This window comes from Typopeltis vanoorti, chromosome 2 (genome assembly GCF_054136105.1).
Source record: "Typopeltis vanoorti isolate ZY-2024b chromosome 2, IOZ_Tvanoo_1.0, whole genome shotgun sequence".
In the NCBI taxonomy this organism is placed as follows: Eukaryota; Metazoa; Arthropoda; class Arachnida; order Uropygi; family Thelyphonidae; genus Typopeltis; species Typopeltis vanoorti.
Window position 1 is genome coordinate 147,020,963 of NC_143550.1, and position 16,750 is coordinate 147,037,712.

The 16,750-nt window shown below is 36.6% G+C and overlaps 1 protein-coding gene across 1 annotated transcript in view; it reads left to right on the top strand.

Annotated features, from left to right (window-relative positions):
- The window catches only part of ncm (pre-mRNA-splicing factor nucampholin), a 306,231-nt gene that overhangs the window by 268,501 nt on the left and 20,980 nt on the right, over window positions 1–16,750 (top strand). The window contains exon 16 of the mRNA XM_090408753.1: window positions 10,567–10,668. Coding sequence (XP_090264879.1) covers window positions 10,567–10,668 — 102 coding nt within the window. The remainder of the gene's footprint in view (window positions 1–10,566; window positions 10,669–16,750) is intronic.

Genomic DNA, 16,750 nt, shown 5'->3' on the forward strand with positions numbered 1-16,750 from the left:
GCTAATTATTTAAATTTTATGTCAGCTGTGCCTTTGTATATATATTAATTCAAATTATCTATTTTAACTCGACTTATACTTTATTCAACTTCGCTAAGTATAGACTACCAACTGCTTTAAGATAAACCGCTCAAGGTTAATTTTACTGCTACCAATTTCTGTCCCTCCCTGCTATTAACCAAACTTTGTGTTCTAAGTTTATTTAATATATGCAGTTCCCCACTCTCATACAAATCAAATTAGAAAATTTATTTTATTTTTGACTGCACCATCTAATTTGAGTAAATATTGTTTGAAAGTTAGGGTGAGGAAATTTAGAATTAATCACTAAATGTATCCAATTTCTCTATATGCAAGTCGTGACTATTCGTACTAAAATGTGCCCAGAGGTTTTTTTTTTTTTTTTGAGATAGTGCATTAGCTAAAGAACAGGTTTTGTTACTACATGGCCTGTCTTTATTTTAACATTTATTTTAAAACTAGAGAAGAAGTATACATGAAATACTGTGAGATTTTTTTCACTTAAACCTGCACAAGCAGAAAATGCAATTGATCTCACAATGCACACAATTACTGGGTTAACTCATTAGACATAAACTATGTACATACTTGCTTATGGCATAAACAGGTTAATAAATCCTTCCCTCAAACACTGACTTAAAAATTGCCCGACTACATACAATTCATAATAGTACTGCTCCTAATATTATAACTAAGCACACATTCATTACTTAAATGTACAAGTTAACAAACAATCTTCCCACAAAACTTGTTGCTTAGTTACCGCCTGTTTACAATCAATTTTTTGTAAGCACTTTCACAATACCGAGATACACTTCCTTAACAAAATACAAAAACTAGTACCTACTTACAATTTCACCCTGAATTAAGAGTCCAAATAAATTGGCATACTTCTTCAGGATCATAGCGTCTATGTTCTGCTTAACTTTCCTGCTGCTTAGACATCACAGGCGGTCTCATGTACAATTTTCCAACTATGGATATATGATATAGAATCAGCCATAGTTATCGCTAGGCTGACATGTAACTGCTCTCTTTCTGGAGACTAAAACTTGAGAGCCATTGACGAGGAAATTGGTCTGCTGCAATCTGGAGATGAAGATCCTACAGATCTCGACGGGAGAACAGCCTCAGTGACAAGAAAGGAGTCCAAATGAATAGAAGGTAAAAAAAAGAGCCTTCAATAACTGGGAAAAAAGCCAAGAGCCACAATCTCCTTTTATGCAAAATGTTGCTCTTTGTTGCTGTTTTTTCGGGATTAGCCTTTAGCGATGACATCATTTCTGCCCATTAGTTCAACATCTGTTGACCTTGCAACCTTTGGTTGTTTTTTCGCCATCACTAATCTGGCATAATCCCTACTTACAGCTTTACATACAGGCAATGTATATCCACTTTTACAGTAACATTCCATTTATTACGTTATATTTTAAATATTACTAAATATTGAGGGGGGGGGAAATGAAAAATTGATTGTGAAAAATTAGCAAAGCAAAATTTTTCCGCAAGAGATTTTACAACTCTTCTAAATCCTGAAGAAGAATTCAGGATTTATAATTCCCTATTTCTGAATAAGAATTCAGCAATAGGGACTGATGGAATATCAGCATGTGTGCTAAAAGAGTGTTCAACTGAACTGGCCATTCCTTTCACCAGGCTGTTTAATATATGTCTCAGAACAGGGAAGATTCCACATGAATGGAAGGAATGTATGGTAATTCCATTGCACAAGGGTGATGCAAAGACTGATGTATCCAACTATCGACCAATTAGTATCTCAGGAGTGGTGGTGAAGATTTTGGAAAAATTGGTTAGGGCTCACATTCAGAAATGGGTTGACAAGGAATCTCTACTTTGCAAAGAACAACATGGGTTTACTAAGGGAAAGTCATGTTTTAGCAACTTGATCACATTCTAGAACAATGTTACCATTGAATTAGACAAGGGTAATGGATACACCATGATACTTTTGGATTTTGCTAAGGCTTTTGACAGAATACAGCATGGTAGACTGTTGCATAAATTGGAGAAAATGGGTTTGGATTATAGAATATTAGCATGGATGATGGCTGACTGACATATCAAAAAGTGGTATATAGGGGTTAGTCTGCAAGATTTAAGGTAACAAGTGGTGTACCACAAGGATCATTGCTTGTGGTACACCACTTGATTGACTGTTATTCAATCTGTACATTAATGTTATTGGGAAGGATTTGACAAGCAACATACAGCTATTTGCTGATGATACAAAGATAGGTAGGGTAATCAGGAATGCTGCTGATATGCAGTCTTTGCAGAATGATTTGAATAGGCTGGAATTGTGGGCATGGAATAATTGGTGTCAGTTCAATGTCAGTAAATGTCAAGTCATTCACTTTGGCATGATTAGATATCCGATGTCGTATTATATTGGTGGGATTAGGCTAGAAGAAACTGATAAGGTTAGGGATCTTGGAGTGTAATAGATAGGAAGTTGAAATTCAGGGGTCATGTGACAAAGATTGCAAGTACAACTCAAAAGATAATTGCAATGGTGAAACGAATGTTCACATATAAAGATAAGGATGTTATTTTGCCTCTACGAGGCCTTGAAAGTTTTTTCAAGGAAGTTTTTTCACATTTGGTTAGACTATAATAAATTTAGTTTAATCCTTTATCCACGTGTAAACAAACAAAGTTTGATGAGAGCTTGGTCCACCTTTACCACGAGTTGCCTTAGTCCTGAAATACTTCAGGTTCAAACTTTGTTTGCTTACACTTGGATAAAGGATTAAACTAAATATAGTCTAACCAATGGAAAAAAACTTCCAACATCTTTCTCTAAATCCAAAGTAATTTAATAATATGGTGGTACACATTTTGGCATCTCATATAGGTAAATATGACTTCTCCTTTGCTTTTGCCTTAGTATCACCACTTCTGGGTCCAGCTCCCACTGATGAGACCTCAATAAAGGTCGAAACCGGTCTGGGTAGTGGCCCTTCCCTTAATGTATAGCATTATACATGTTAATGCATAATGCTATACATTAAGGGAAGGGCCACTTCCATTGATGAAATTTTTCAATTTTTGGAGGGTGGGGAAAGGACGAGAGGTCATCCTTGGAAGTCTGGGTAGTGGCCCTTCCCTTAATGTATAGCATTATACATGTTCGCAAGGAGATGTGCTTTGCATTATGAGAGATACTGAGACAAGTAGTGATGAGAGCTTGGTCCACCTTTAGTACAAGTTGCCTCAGTCCTGAAGATACTTCAGGTGCAAACTTTTGTTTGCTTACACTTGGATAAAGGATTAAACTAGATTTAATTATAAGGCCTTGATAAGACCTCACTTGAACTATTGTACACAGGTCTGGTCTCCTGGTTTTCATTGTGATTCTGGTATATTGGAGATAGTACAAAGGAGAGTGTAAAAAATGATATCAGGATTGTGGAATACTGATTATGAAGACATTGAGAATTTGTAGACTGCAGACACTAGCAAACAGGAGAAAGAGGGGAGATGTGATTGAAACTTACAAACTTCTGAAAGGATCATACAGGATTTCAATTGATGAAATTTTTCAATTTATGGAGGGTGGGGAAAGGATGAGCGGTCATCCTTGGAAGCGGAGAATGAAGGCCGCTAAGAAGGGGGCGAAGACTAGATTTTTCTCTCATAGGGTGGTGCGTGATCGGAATGGATTGCCATTGGATGTTGTGAGTGCAAGCAGAGTGAATGAATTCAAGAATGATATGATAGCTTGTGTATAGTACGTGACCTCCCTCGATGAGTCTCTGACTCCCTGGAGGTCTCTCTTAATAATAATAATAATAAATAAAATTAGAAATATATCTTAACAAGAAATTAATTTAAAATGAGAAAATAGTTTTATCTTGGCATCATCTCAACCACCCCTTTTTATCACTGCTGTCATGTGTCTAGTAATGCTTAATTATAACAACAGAGACCCTATCTGTGTCAAACACTACTGTATCACTTAGATTAAAGAACTAGAATGGGGGGGGTAAAATATATACACATATGAAAGGTGACATTTGAAAATATACTGCTCAAAACAATTAAGGGATATTTGGTTTTCTTGTAAATTATAAAGTTCTAAAAATAATCTACAAATGGAGCACATTTATTTTAAAATATTCTTAATATATGACAGTGTAGAACATGCAACTGTGTACAAAACATGTGTACAAATACGGCTAAGACACATTTCAACAAATCAAGACTTGTTGAAATGTATCTTAGCCGTATTAGCATGTGGGGGTATAAAAGCATGGCTTGTTGTGCTCACTTTCACAGTGCATAATTATCACTTCAGGTGTAAACTTGTGTCACCTACCACCCTTTATTTTGTTAAAAGTTGTAGAGCAATATAATATCCTGGAATCCATGACTTGGAGAGCCATTGGTCGATTAGAAGCTGGACAAACGCAGCAAGTTGTCGCTCAAGTATGTCATGTATCTCAAAGCGTAATTTTGTGACTATGGAATCACTTTCTGGAGACAGGAAATGTTTGCTGAAGACAAGGTCAAGGTCACCCATCATCAACAACTCCAACAGACTATCAGTATTTGTCATTACTTGCCAGAAGAAATCGAACATTTAACACAACTTCGAAGCGAACTTGCCACAGCAACGGAGAGGCTGGTGTCAAAACAGACAGTACGAAATCATCTTCATGCAATAGATTTATATGCTTGAAGACTAATGGTTTGCATTCCATTTACTGCAAATCACAAAAAGAGCCCAAAGAATTTGGGCATAGGAACACCATAATTGGACAAATGAGGATATTGGGCTCGTGTACTTAGTGACGAGTCCAGGTTCAGTCTACAACCTTGACTGTTAAGTAAACTGGAATATTATTAAAAGAAACTTTAATAAATACTCCTATATTTCTGCAATGCAACATTGCCATCTTCATGGGAACATACAACTATGACACATGCATGCAGGCACTACAAAAAGCAAATGAGGCAGAAGAGAGAAAACTACTGTTGTTCCTAGAGTCCTAAAGGTGCCCCTTAGCGGGCTATAATGGGTTGTCTTAGCTGTTCGGTTAAAGTTCTCAAAAATGCAATCTTCCCAAATTTGGGGCAGTCTCATGCACCCAAATTTGTTGTGGTTTGGAAATTTTTTTAGATTTGAGGCTGATTCCATGAACAATCTTTCATATTTAAATTTGCTGCACTGTATTAACGTTTCTTTTATTAAAATTATTAAAGTTTCTTTTAATTAATATTCCACTTTATGTTGTAAATTCCGTAAATTATTTAACAGTCATGGTTGTAGACTGAACCTGGACTCTTCACTAATTATGTCACTAATAATTATGATCATCCACAGAGATTCTATTGCGTGCAAGGCCTGCAAATACAGCAAACTAAAACTGAAGATATCGAGACAACTAAATCATTTGGCCTTCTTAAAACGCTGCCGGGATAATGAGGTAATCCCAAATTGTGTAAAATTAAAGTACTGTTTCTCCTCACAGAAACAGAAACTCTTTGCATTTATAACTGCACTAGCTTTGCCGTACTATGAGAACAAATTACCACTACGCTCGTTCTCCTGGCCAACGTAAACAAAGCTATTCGGTCTCTTGAAGAGGAGCTTTCCAACATGCCGAACCATGACCTTTGGATGATTCTCTACTACATTCTCATGCGCTTCAGCAGCAAAAGAATTTGAAAAGATACAAAGTTGGCATATCAAAAAATTTGAAAACTTGAAAAAGGACTCTACCTCCAAACTTCAACAACCACTCAACACTGTAATCAACCTTTCTTCCATTACTTTGAAGCATGAGGCACTCAATGCACTGTCACATGGCCACAATTTCACCATAACTCCTAAGAAAATACCGGCTGAAAAAATAATGATTCAGATAGAACGTCGTATCTGCTACCTTCCAAACCATATCGCCAACAATATCAGACTGAATGTAGCCAGTATTTTCACCAAAGCAACCACCAAAAACCAACCTATCCAAAGGGGAATATAAAGCTCTACAAGAAATGAAGAAAAAAAAGAAATAGTAATCACCAAAATGGATAAGGGAAATGCCACTGTGGTTCTCAACCAAATCGACTACACAGGTAACTTAATGCTTTATTGTTAGATCGGGTATATACTATTGTGTATAATCCCACCAGCTCCCAGATTAGAACACCCAAAGGCTCCTTAAGAAGATCATTTGTTGGCCTGTGGAAGTTACCAACAAACTAAAACCTTTTATCTCTTGACCCCCCCCCCCCCCCCCTACACACACACACAAATATATGGACTTCCAAAAATACATAAACAAAATGTGCCATTACATCCCATAGTGGATGGCATTGATTCCCCCACATACAAATTAGTCAAACATTTAGCCAAAGCGCTCATACAGTATACTAGCAACACACCATCACACATAAAAAAAACTCAGCCCACTTCAAAGCCAGTATAGAAAACCTCTCACTCCAACATACTGACATAATGGTCAGTTTTGACATCCTCCCTATTCACAAATGTCCCACTCAAGGAAACCTTAGAGCTCATCCAAGCCAAATTTTCTCCCGATATCTCAGCCCTGTTTCAGTTCACAATGAACTCGAGCTATTTCATTTGGCAAGGAAAATTCTACAAACAGATAGAGGGGACAGCCATGGGTTCACCACTCTCCCCACTCCTAGCCAATTTCTTTATGGAGACTTTTGAAGAGAAAGCCATAAACTAGAAAAAATTCATTCCCTATATCTGGGGTACCTCACAGAAACCCACTGTTTGGCTTCACTACATTGGTGATGTGTCCACTATTTGGCCACATGGCTCATATACATTCCACTCCTTAACACACTTAAACAACCAAGACCTCAGAATCCAGTTCACCTTGGAAAAAGAGGAAAACAATAGGCTCCCTTTCCTAGACACTCTGATCACTCGCCAGTCTGATGGATCCTTGGCTTTCTCTGTTTACAGAAAACCTACCCAAAAGGCAGATACATTCACCAGCAACCCCCCCCCTCCCCCACACACACAACAATATGGGGTTATAAAAACACTATATAACAGGGCAAAATTAATCTGTTCAGATGACAATGTCCTAACCACTGAACTAAACCACATCCCTAACACTTTCTTAGCCAATGGCTACAACCTTCAAAAAATATTAAAACCAGTGACCCCCCCCACCAACCTCCCACCACTTCATAACAAAGATTACACTAAATCCATCACCATTCCCTATATCTGGGGCACCTCTAAAAAGTTAACCAAAATCTTTAAAAATATGACCTGACTTCTTGTTACAAACCATATAAGAAATTGGCATCCCTTATCCTGCTCCACCAAAGACCAGCCACTTCCCCTAGACCTATCTGGGGTATACCAGTTTCCTTGCAGCTGTCCTACTTTGGCCAAACAGGCAGGACAGAAATGTCAGGATTTTGGAACACAAAGACTACACCTGGTTTCACCAATACAGCCACTCTGGATACCTGCCACAGAATACGTTGGAAGAAAGCTATGTTAATACACTGCAGCAAATTTAAATATGAAAGATTGTTCATGGAATCAGCCTCAACTATAAAAAACTTTCCAAACCTCAACAAATTTGGGTGCATGAGACTGCCTCAAATTTGGGAAGCTTGCATCTTGAGAACTTCAGCCCAACAGCCAAGATAACCCATTATAGCCCACTAGGGGGCACCTTTTTGTAGTGTCTGCATGCACGTGTCATAGTTGTATGTTCTCATGAAGATGGCAATGTGACATTGCCGAAATATGAGTATTTATTAAAGTTTCTTTTAATTAATATTTCAGTTTACGTTGTAAATTCCTTAAATAATTTAACAGTCATGTGTTACCAACACATAAGCCTATCTACAAGAATCAGTCTGCAACCAGATAACCAGCGTATTTGTTCGTGAAAGATCCCAACATCAAGGTGGGAATTTGATGGTATAGTCTGGAATAAGTATAGGTGGCCATACCGATCTCTATTTTATCAGAAAAACAGTTTCTTAACAGCCCAAAGGTATCGCGATGAGATTTTGGAACCTATAGTTCATCCATATGCTGCTGCATATGGAATTCATTTTTATGGATGACAATGCTCGTCCACACCATGCAAATTTGGTACAAGAGTGGTTTGAGGAAGAAGGTATTGAACGAATGGACTGGCCTACCTGTTCACCAGATTGTAATCCAATCGAACATGCCTGGGATGCTTTAGGTAGGCTCATTTCTGCTCGACTGGTGCCACCATGTTCGCTTCAAGAGCTCGAAATTGCTCTCACAGAAGAGTAGGGAAATATCTCACAATAACTGTTTGATCATCTTATCTATTCCATGCAATCAAGATATACCGCTGTTTTGGCTGTTAATGGAGACCATACGCCCTATTAAAAATTAACAAAGGTGTTTTTGGCTATTCTTGTTGTTATTCTTGTTAAAATGATTTCATGCTAAAATGTATAATTTGTTAAATTTGTAATAAATATTGATTATGTAAACAATATCTCATCAATTACACCCTATCCATAAGTAAGAAATATTTATTCATGTGTAAAGTACCTAATAGTTATAATTATTTGCAGAAATATATAATTATAAATAATAATAAAATATATAATTATAATTGTTTTGAGCAGTGTACATAAGACATACAAGATGTTTATTAGAGATAAGTGGGGAAAAGTGCCCTGAGACATACCTCATATGAGAACAATAAAATAAGTGCTTACTGTACTAAGAGAAGACTCCCACAAATAAAACTGGAAGGCATTGACTCTGCCATTCATCATATATTGTCATAATTAATTTCAATTCAGGGAAACTGTACAAGTGACATCATGAGTAACTGAAATGGGCTATATCAGGAAATTTTTGAAATATCTAGGAAAAACAATGTGGATATGTGAAGATAGATGTGGATATAAGTTAATTTTATTTGATGCTGTAGAGTTTCCAGATGTCAGTATATAGTTTATCTGCAATGCATTTTCATTCTTATTTATTTAGTGTATGGGGAAATACAAAAATTATTGAGCAAAACTATATACAGACTGATAGTTCAATTAACCAGTTAGTGGCACTGTCTGGGAGTAAATGTAAATTCCTGAGGACTCCAGCAAAACAGTGTATGACATAGTCATCAGTGGATATGATGCACAGCACCACAAACACACAAAAGGGTGGCTGTGAAATTCTCCACAGATGTAAGTGGGCACAGCAGTCTTGTCCAGTCCTAAATCTGTTGAGGTAGGTTGGTTGGATCTGTGATCAGATAGTTGTTTGTAGTTCATGCCAGAGTTTTCTCCACCAGTCCTGGGGAGATCTGCAGGCAAGATAGCATGTTGAAAGTGAAGAGATATCTTGATGAATAGGACGATACATGTTATTTCTTATTTTCTTTATTTCTTTTATTATAACTTCTCTTCTGAAGGAGCGATGTGGGAAAGAACAGGTAACCATGGGAGAGGAATAGATCATAAGGTACCCAGAAATAGTTCTCATTGTTACGTTAAGCTGTGTGTCGACAAGCGTGTGTCATGGGGTGACATCAGCTTCAAACTGGCGAACAATACTCTGCAACAAGGAAGACTAAAGCCAGTGCTACTGTTCTAAGAGTTGAGACATTACAACCCCAAGCTGTGCCTATGAGCTTGTTTATGATGTTGTTCCTGGCAGATATTTTTAACTTAGTTTCTTCCCAATTTTTTTCAGTAAGTTAGATTGATCAAGTGTGATACCAATGTAACAAGGGTTATTTTCATGGATTGTTGCAGAAGTTTATTTTTTGAGTTTTCTATGAGCCTTCTGGTTATTTAGGTGGAAAGCAGAAACAACAGTTTTGCTGGGATTAGGAGATAGTCTCAAGTATTCAAAGTAATTTTGTAGTGAGCTCATATCTTTATTCAGTGTTTCCTCAAGGTACTGTCTTGGGTGGCAATAGCTATATGATCAGCCTAGATAAACTTTCGACTAGCTGTTGGGGGGGTATCACTTGTATAAAGGTTGAATAAAGCTAGGATGAGGACAGATCCTTTGCAGCAATCCATTCTGTGAGATAAATGTTCTGCTTTTTTGTCAATTCAGATGAACCTTTATTTTCCTATTGGAGAGCATTTGTTCTAGTAATTTTAGTGTTTTTGGCAGTCGATTATTTTAGCTGCTTTATACAGTAAACCATTTTACAAGCGGTGTCATAAGCTGATGTTAGGTCTATGAAGGCAGTACCTGTTTTTAAACCCTTTTGGTATTCAACTTTTGTATGGCTTGTGAGAGCTAGGACCTGATATTATATAACTTGAGTTATATAACAAATGCATGTGACATATAATAGGTGGATCTTCCCCCCCCCCCTCTCCCATGTTAGTAGTTTTCTGCCAGGAACTAGAAAGGAAAATACTTTCTACATTGTATAAGATAACTTATTATTTAAAGATGAATATTTATTGCAAATTATAAAGCCGTTTTTTAAAATTATCATGGCTATTTTTGCCATTCTGTTAGTTTGCATAATTGCATGCATAATATTATATGTAATTAACTTTCAGAACTCTTCAGCAAGCCTTTGATGGCCTGTTTCCAAGAGATAATCCTCACAACACCAGATTTGCAATAAATTTTTTTACTTCCATTGGATTAGGTGGTTTAACGTAAGTAGTAATATTTTTGTTCCTGTATATTTGATTATGGCAGTTGAGTAAATTCACTTACTCAACTGTTTGTTACTTTTATACAGTTGATATAATTACTGTAGTAATCAGATAGGTTCAGAAAATTTTTATGCATATTAACATTCCAAAAGGATCTTTTTTGGAATGATCTAAAATATAAATGATAGGAACAAAGTACAGTTCATAAGTTGCAAATAAAAATTTTATATTATTTTTTATACACTTAACTCCTGCAGTAATAAATATGTATATAACAAAGGAATAGTTAATTATAATGGGTTTATTACATTACATTAAAATATTATTGATAGTGGGCTTTGTTCAGGATTTTTCAAGGTTATTAGTTATAGTGAGTGAGTGAGTTTGTTATGATGGTGTTCTTTGCAGTGAGAGTAAATCATAAAATTTTTTTTTTTCTAATTTATTGATATGTGCTATAATTTCTCTTTAATGGTACAGCTAAGGGCATCAGACCATAACAGGACAATGGTAGTAAAGATGTCATTAACTAAAAGGTGAAAAAAGTCTTTCAAAGGTGAAAGGTTTGTGTGGAAGGCAAGAATGGTGTGTGTGTGTGTGTGTGTGTGTGTGTGTGTGTGTGTGTGTGTGTGTGTGTGTGTGTGTGTGAGAGAGAGAGAGAGAGAGAGAGCATTTTCTCTCTCTCTCTCTTCTTTATATCAGTTCTATATATAAGAGGTTGCAAAATCTCGTAGTACATGCTGTGTATGTGTAGAAAGTTTTTTACACTTTACAAAACAAATGATATTTGATGAGCTTCCATAGCTCAGTCTGTATAGACCTTCGGTCGGAAACAAAGGTCTTCATCTATTCCCGTCCATGATGTGAGGAACCTTTATCTTGTCTCTTTCAACTAAAGGTGAGTTAGCCAGTCTCATACAGAGATAGGGGTTTTTTTCACCTGGAAACTCAGGTTTTTCATCCCTCAGAACAGGCAAACCTGCCTGAGAACACACGGATCTACAGTCAAAAATACATACTTAAAATCCCTCATTGGAGGGCTCAACCTGTCGTAAGGGAGGAAATGAGGAAAATTGGGGGAGCCCCACATGACAACAACAATAACAAATGATATTTGACAAGATATATTTTTGCTTCATCCTTTACTTAAATGAGAAAACCAAGTTTGCTTATGAAATTGAATTAATGCTTGGTTTGGTTTTGGATTTAGTAGCACAAGGACAACTAAGGCAATACTGCACTGTGTGTGTGTTATGTTCCATCAAGTCATTTCCGACTGCTGGTGATTCTATGAACATACACTCTCCATTCAGATCTGTCCCTGGCCATATCTTTGAGAATTTCCACGTGCATTCCAGTGCTTCTTTGACTCCATCCACTCATCTAATTCTTGGCCTTCCTCTTCTCCTGCTTCCATCAACTTTAGCAAGCATCATCATCTTCTCCAGACTGTCATTTGCTCGCATAATGTCCAAAGTATGACAATTTTTGCTTGATGATCATAACTTCAATGGAGCAATCTGGCTTTATTCTGTCTATCACTGATTTATTGGTTTGCTTTGCTGTCCATGGTATTCTTAGTAAGCGTCTCCACACCCATAATTCAAATTCATCTATCTTCCTTCTTTCACTCTTTCTCAGGATCCAACCTTTTACGATTCTGATTTTTGTTGTGAGGCTAATATCTTTATCATGAAAGATCTTGTTTATATTTGTCATTACTTTCTTTCCGAGTAATAATCTTCTTCTAACTTCTTCAGCACCATACTCATTTTTATCAATTCGGGATCCTAAGAGCACAAAATTGTTAACTACTTCCATTTTCTCCCCATCTACTTCATAATCATTAAGTTCACATGTTGCCATAACTTTTGTCTTTTTGCGGTTAAGTTTAAGGCCATATTTGTCACTTTCTTCTTTAACTTTCATAATAAGTTCCTCCAAATGTTTGCATTCTGCTAGCAAGGTGGTATCATCTGCACACCTCAAATTATTAATATTTCTTCCATCAATTTTAATTCCGACTGAAGCCTACTCCAGTCCTGCCATTCTTAAAATGTATTCGCTGTACAAGTTAAACAGGTACGGAGATAAAATACATCCTTGTCGCACCCCTTTACCTATTGTGAAATATTCAGTTTCTCCAAGATCTATTCAGATAGTAGCTTCTTGTTCATATTAAAGAATCCTCAGAAGGATAATGAAATGCTCTGATACTCCCATTGTTTTCTTAACACATTCCACAGATTCACATGATCTACAGAGTCAAAAGCCTTACTATAGTCGAGGAAACAAAAGTAGACATTCTTTTGATATTCCTGTGCTCTTTCTATTATCCATCTCACATTGGCGATCTGATCTCTTGTTCCTCTGCCTTTTCGAAATCCTGCCTGTTCAGTTGACATTTCTCTCTCTCTCTCTCTCTCTCTCTCTCTCTCTCTCTCTCTCTCTCTTCATAAATGGTTCCAGTCTTTTCTGAATGGTCTTAAGTAAGACTTGCATGAGAAATCAGTGCTATAGTTCTGTAATTTTTCACTTTTTTGCATCGCCTTTCTTCAATAAAGGTATATAAAGTGATTTTTTCCATTCCCTAAGCCATGTAGTTGTGATCCAAATTCACTGACATACAGCTGTTAAAATTTTAACTGCCTCTTCTTCCAGGTCTTTGAGCAGCTCAATAGGTATTCCATTCCCTCCTGGTGCTTTCTTACTGGATATCTGTTACAGTGCCCACCTCACTTCACTCTCCAGTGGTACTGGCTCCTATGTGTAATCCTTCTCTTCAAATTTCTCAGTAATTTTGGAGTCCTTTCTGTAAAGGGGCTTCTGTATACTCTTTCCATCTTTCTTTGTTGTCTGCACACTCTGTAAGATATCCTTTATCTTTACCTTGGCACTAAACTTCCCTGATCGTTTTGAAAATATCTCTTGTTTTTCTTTTCTAGTTTTGGTCTTGGCATTCCTGGTTAAAGTATTTTTCCTTGTCTCTTCTGCCTTCTCATTGAAATTCTGCATTCAAATGCTGTACTTTCTGCAGATTTCCTGTGGCCTTCATTTTCCTCCTTTCCTGAGCAGTTTTGATGGCATCTTCTGACAGCCATTTAAACTTCTTCTTACAAACTGTTATAATATTCTTCTTTGCTTCTGTTTTAATTATATCTTTAATCTCTTGCCATAGTTCATCTGGTTCTCTTTCACACGAATTGAGTGTGTCGAATCTGTTCTGTATACTAATAACGTATTCAGCTGGCATGTTTCCAAGATCATATCTGATCAACATTTGTGTTGTTTTCAGTTTCCTAATTTCACATGTATCACAGCCACTAATAATTCATGGTCTGTTCCACAGTCTGCACCTGGAAAAGTCTTGGCATACTGAATTGCACTTCTCCATCTTCTTTGTCCAAGTATGTGGGTGGTCTGAAAAGTTCTCGGCCTAACAATGAAAAAACGAATTTATAATTTCAAAATTATTTTTATTTTTCAACATAATCTCCCTTAAGACTAATACATTTATTCCAGTGATGCTCGAACACCATTATCCTGTCCCTATAGTAGTTCTCAGTAAAATCTGCAAAATACCCCTCTACAGCTGCAATCACCTCTTGATTCAAAGAAAAATGCTAACCATCGAGGAAGAGTTTTAGTTTTGGGAAAAGAAAGAAGTCAGGGGGAGCCAAATCTGGGGAGTAGGGTGGATGTTCCAACAATTCATAGTGCAGATCCCTTAATTTTTCCATTGCCAAAACACCTTTGTGAACAGGTGTATTGTCCTGATGAAAGATAATTTTTTTTTCTGCAAACCAGGTCTTTTCTCATGAATTTTTTCATCTAGTCTGGTTAAAATTGGAATAAGATTCCCCGGTTATTGTTTTACCCTTTTCAAGATAATTAATAAACAAAATGCCTTTAGCATCCCAAAACACTGATGCCATGACCTTGTCTTCTTTGGCACTGAACAACCAGTTTCTGTCGACTGTTTTGACTGCTGTTTGGATTATGGTGTGCAATGGTGAATTCAAGTCTCATCCATAGTAATAAATCAGTGCATAAAATCAGTTTTATTCTTGTTAAAACGCTCAAGCACTCTTCAGAGATTTTCATGTGGGTGCATTTTTGATTTGCACGGCACCCATCTTGTGCAAAGCTTCTTCATTTGCAATTATTCATGCAAAATGTATCCTACACGTTCTTTTGAAATGCCTATAGTCTCAGCAATTTCATACACTTTGACTCGCCAGTCATCCAATACCATATCGTGCACTGATCAATGATTTCTGTTGTTGTTACACTTTTTGGACATCCTTCAAGGCTAGTACAGCCACATACTCATCAACCCATTTCTTAATTGTCAAAAACAAAGAAGAAGAGTGCCCATAAACTTTTATGAATTTCTTTTGGCATTAAATCTTCTTTTACAAAGAATTTTATAACTTCACAATACTCAGTTTTATCCATTTCAAGGGATACAGAGAACTCTTTGGCTTCTGACAGCTGTATAAAAAAAACTACTTGATAGAATGGTTGCAATTTCACATCGATGCTTATGACAGATGTACCAACTTAGAATTAAAAAAATCTTGCCAATAGTGTCGTCATTTATGGTTGAGGCAGAGAACTTTTCACACCACCCGCGTATATAGTCGATTTGATTTCTGTATTATCCATCAGGTGATATCCATGTGTACAATCTTCGTTTATGCTGTTTAAAGCAGCTGTTAGCAACAAACAAAGAATTTTCTGCACAAAATTCAACTAGTCTCTTCCCTGCAGTGTTATGAATACCTAAACCAAAACAACCTGTTATTCCTTGTTCCTCGGTTTCTCCCGCTTTTGCATTTCAATCTCTAATAAGTAGCCATAGATCTTGCTTTGGTGTTGTCTATCACTTCTTGTAACTTGCCATACTGCACTAGTGCATAATAAATACACAAAACAAAAGCATAAACAGGTGAGTGTATACAAAAAAATGGAAAAGGTGTATACAAACAAGTATAAAAAAATTCATAAAAACATTTATAAAAAAACAGGTGTTAAAATATCACTATCTAGGATGTATGTAGCTAATAAAATTAATATATATATATATATATACATAATGGAAATAACATTTGATGAATCTGAAAAAATCTGCCTAAATGTATAGGGTTCAGGCAGATTGTGAATGTGGCTAAAATAGTGACTGTGCTCATTGATCTATGCAGATATGAGAAAGTGATATTCTTTTTTACAGCCTCTGTACAAACTAGGCTGAAACAATTTGATTTCAGGATTGAATTGATAGAGCTTGCTGTTGGTCTCTATTCCATGATGACTGCTACTGAGATAAGTTTCTGTCTTATGATCTGCTTGTAATTGGTGGAGGGGATAGACAGATGATTAAAGCTTGAGAAACAAGATAACCTAGCATCGGTAACTATTTCCCTTAATCCCAACATGTCTTTAGGTTCCATAACTGAGAGAGGACATGTTGGATACCAGACAACCCTAGATGCAGCTCTAGACTTTTTTATTGTGTGTAAAGAGCTCTGGGAATCTGTGTATGTGATACACCTTTGATACTGTTGTATCAATATACAGATTCCCAGCAAGGAATTTGTTACATTCTAGTGAGATATGAGCAGATATTATGCAGAGGATTACACTAGAACCTCTGATTTTGAACCATCTCTGTAGACAAGCACACAATCAGAATATAACATTCTGTGTGCTGAAAGAGTTGCTAGCAGACAACAGGATGATGGAATATTGGGATAGCCTGCAGAAAGAAAAACTGTATGGTGGTATGTATGAATTGTGTGAATGCTGTGGAGGCAGCATACTTGATGGCATCTGTGCAGTATCGTCTAACCTAATATCTTGAACTTCTGAGGGTACTTTTGTTTGCAAACCAGAGGGTTATATGGCAGTGTGATGAGCATTGTATAGATTCTTCCATTGTTGGCAAAATATAATTGGCCACTTGAGATGGTCTGCCAGGGATTCTGTTTTAGTAGTATATAGTAGTAACACCTGTTAACATCAAAGCAACAAGGGTGGTTCAGTTTCCTCGATGTTTAGACTAAGGATCAGTGTAGATTGA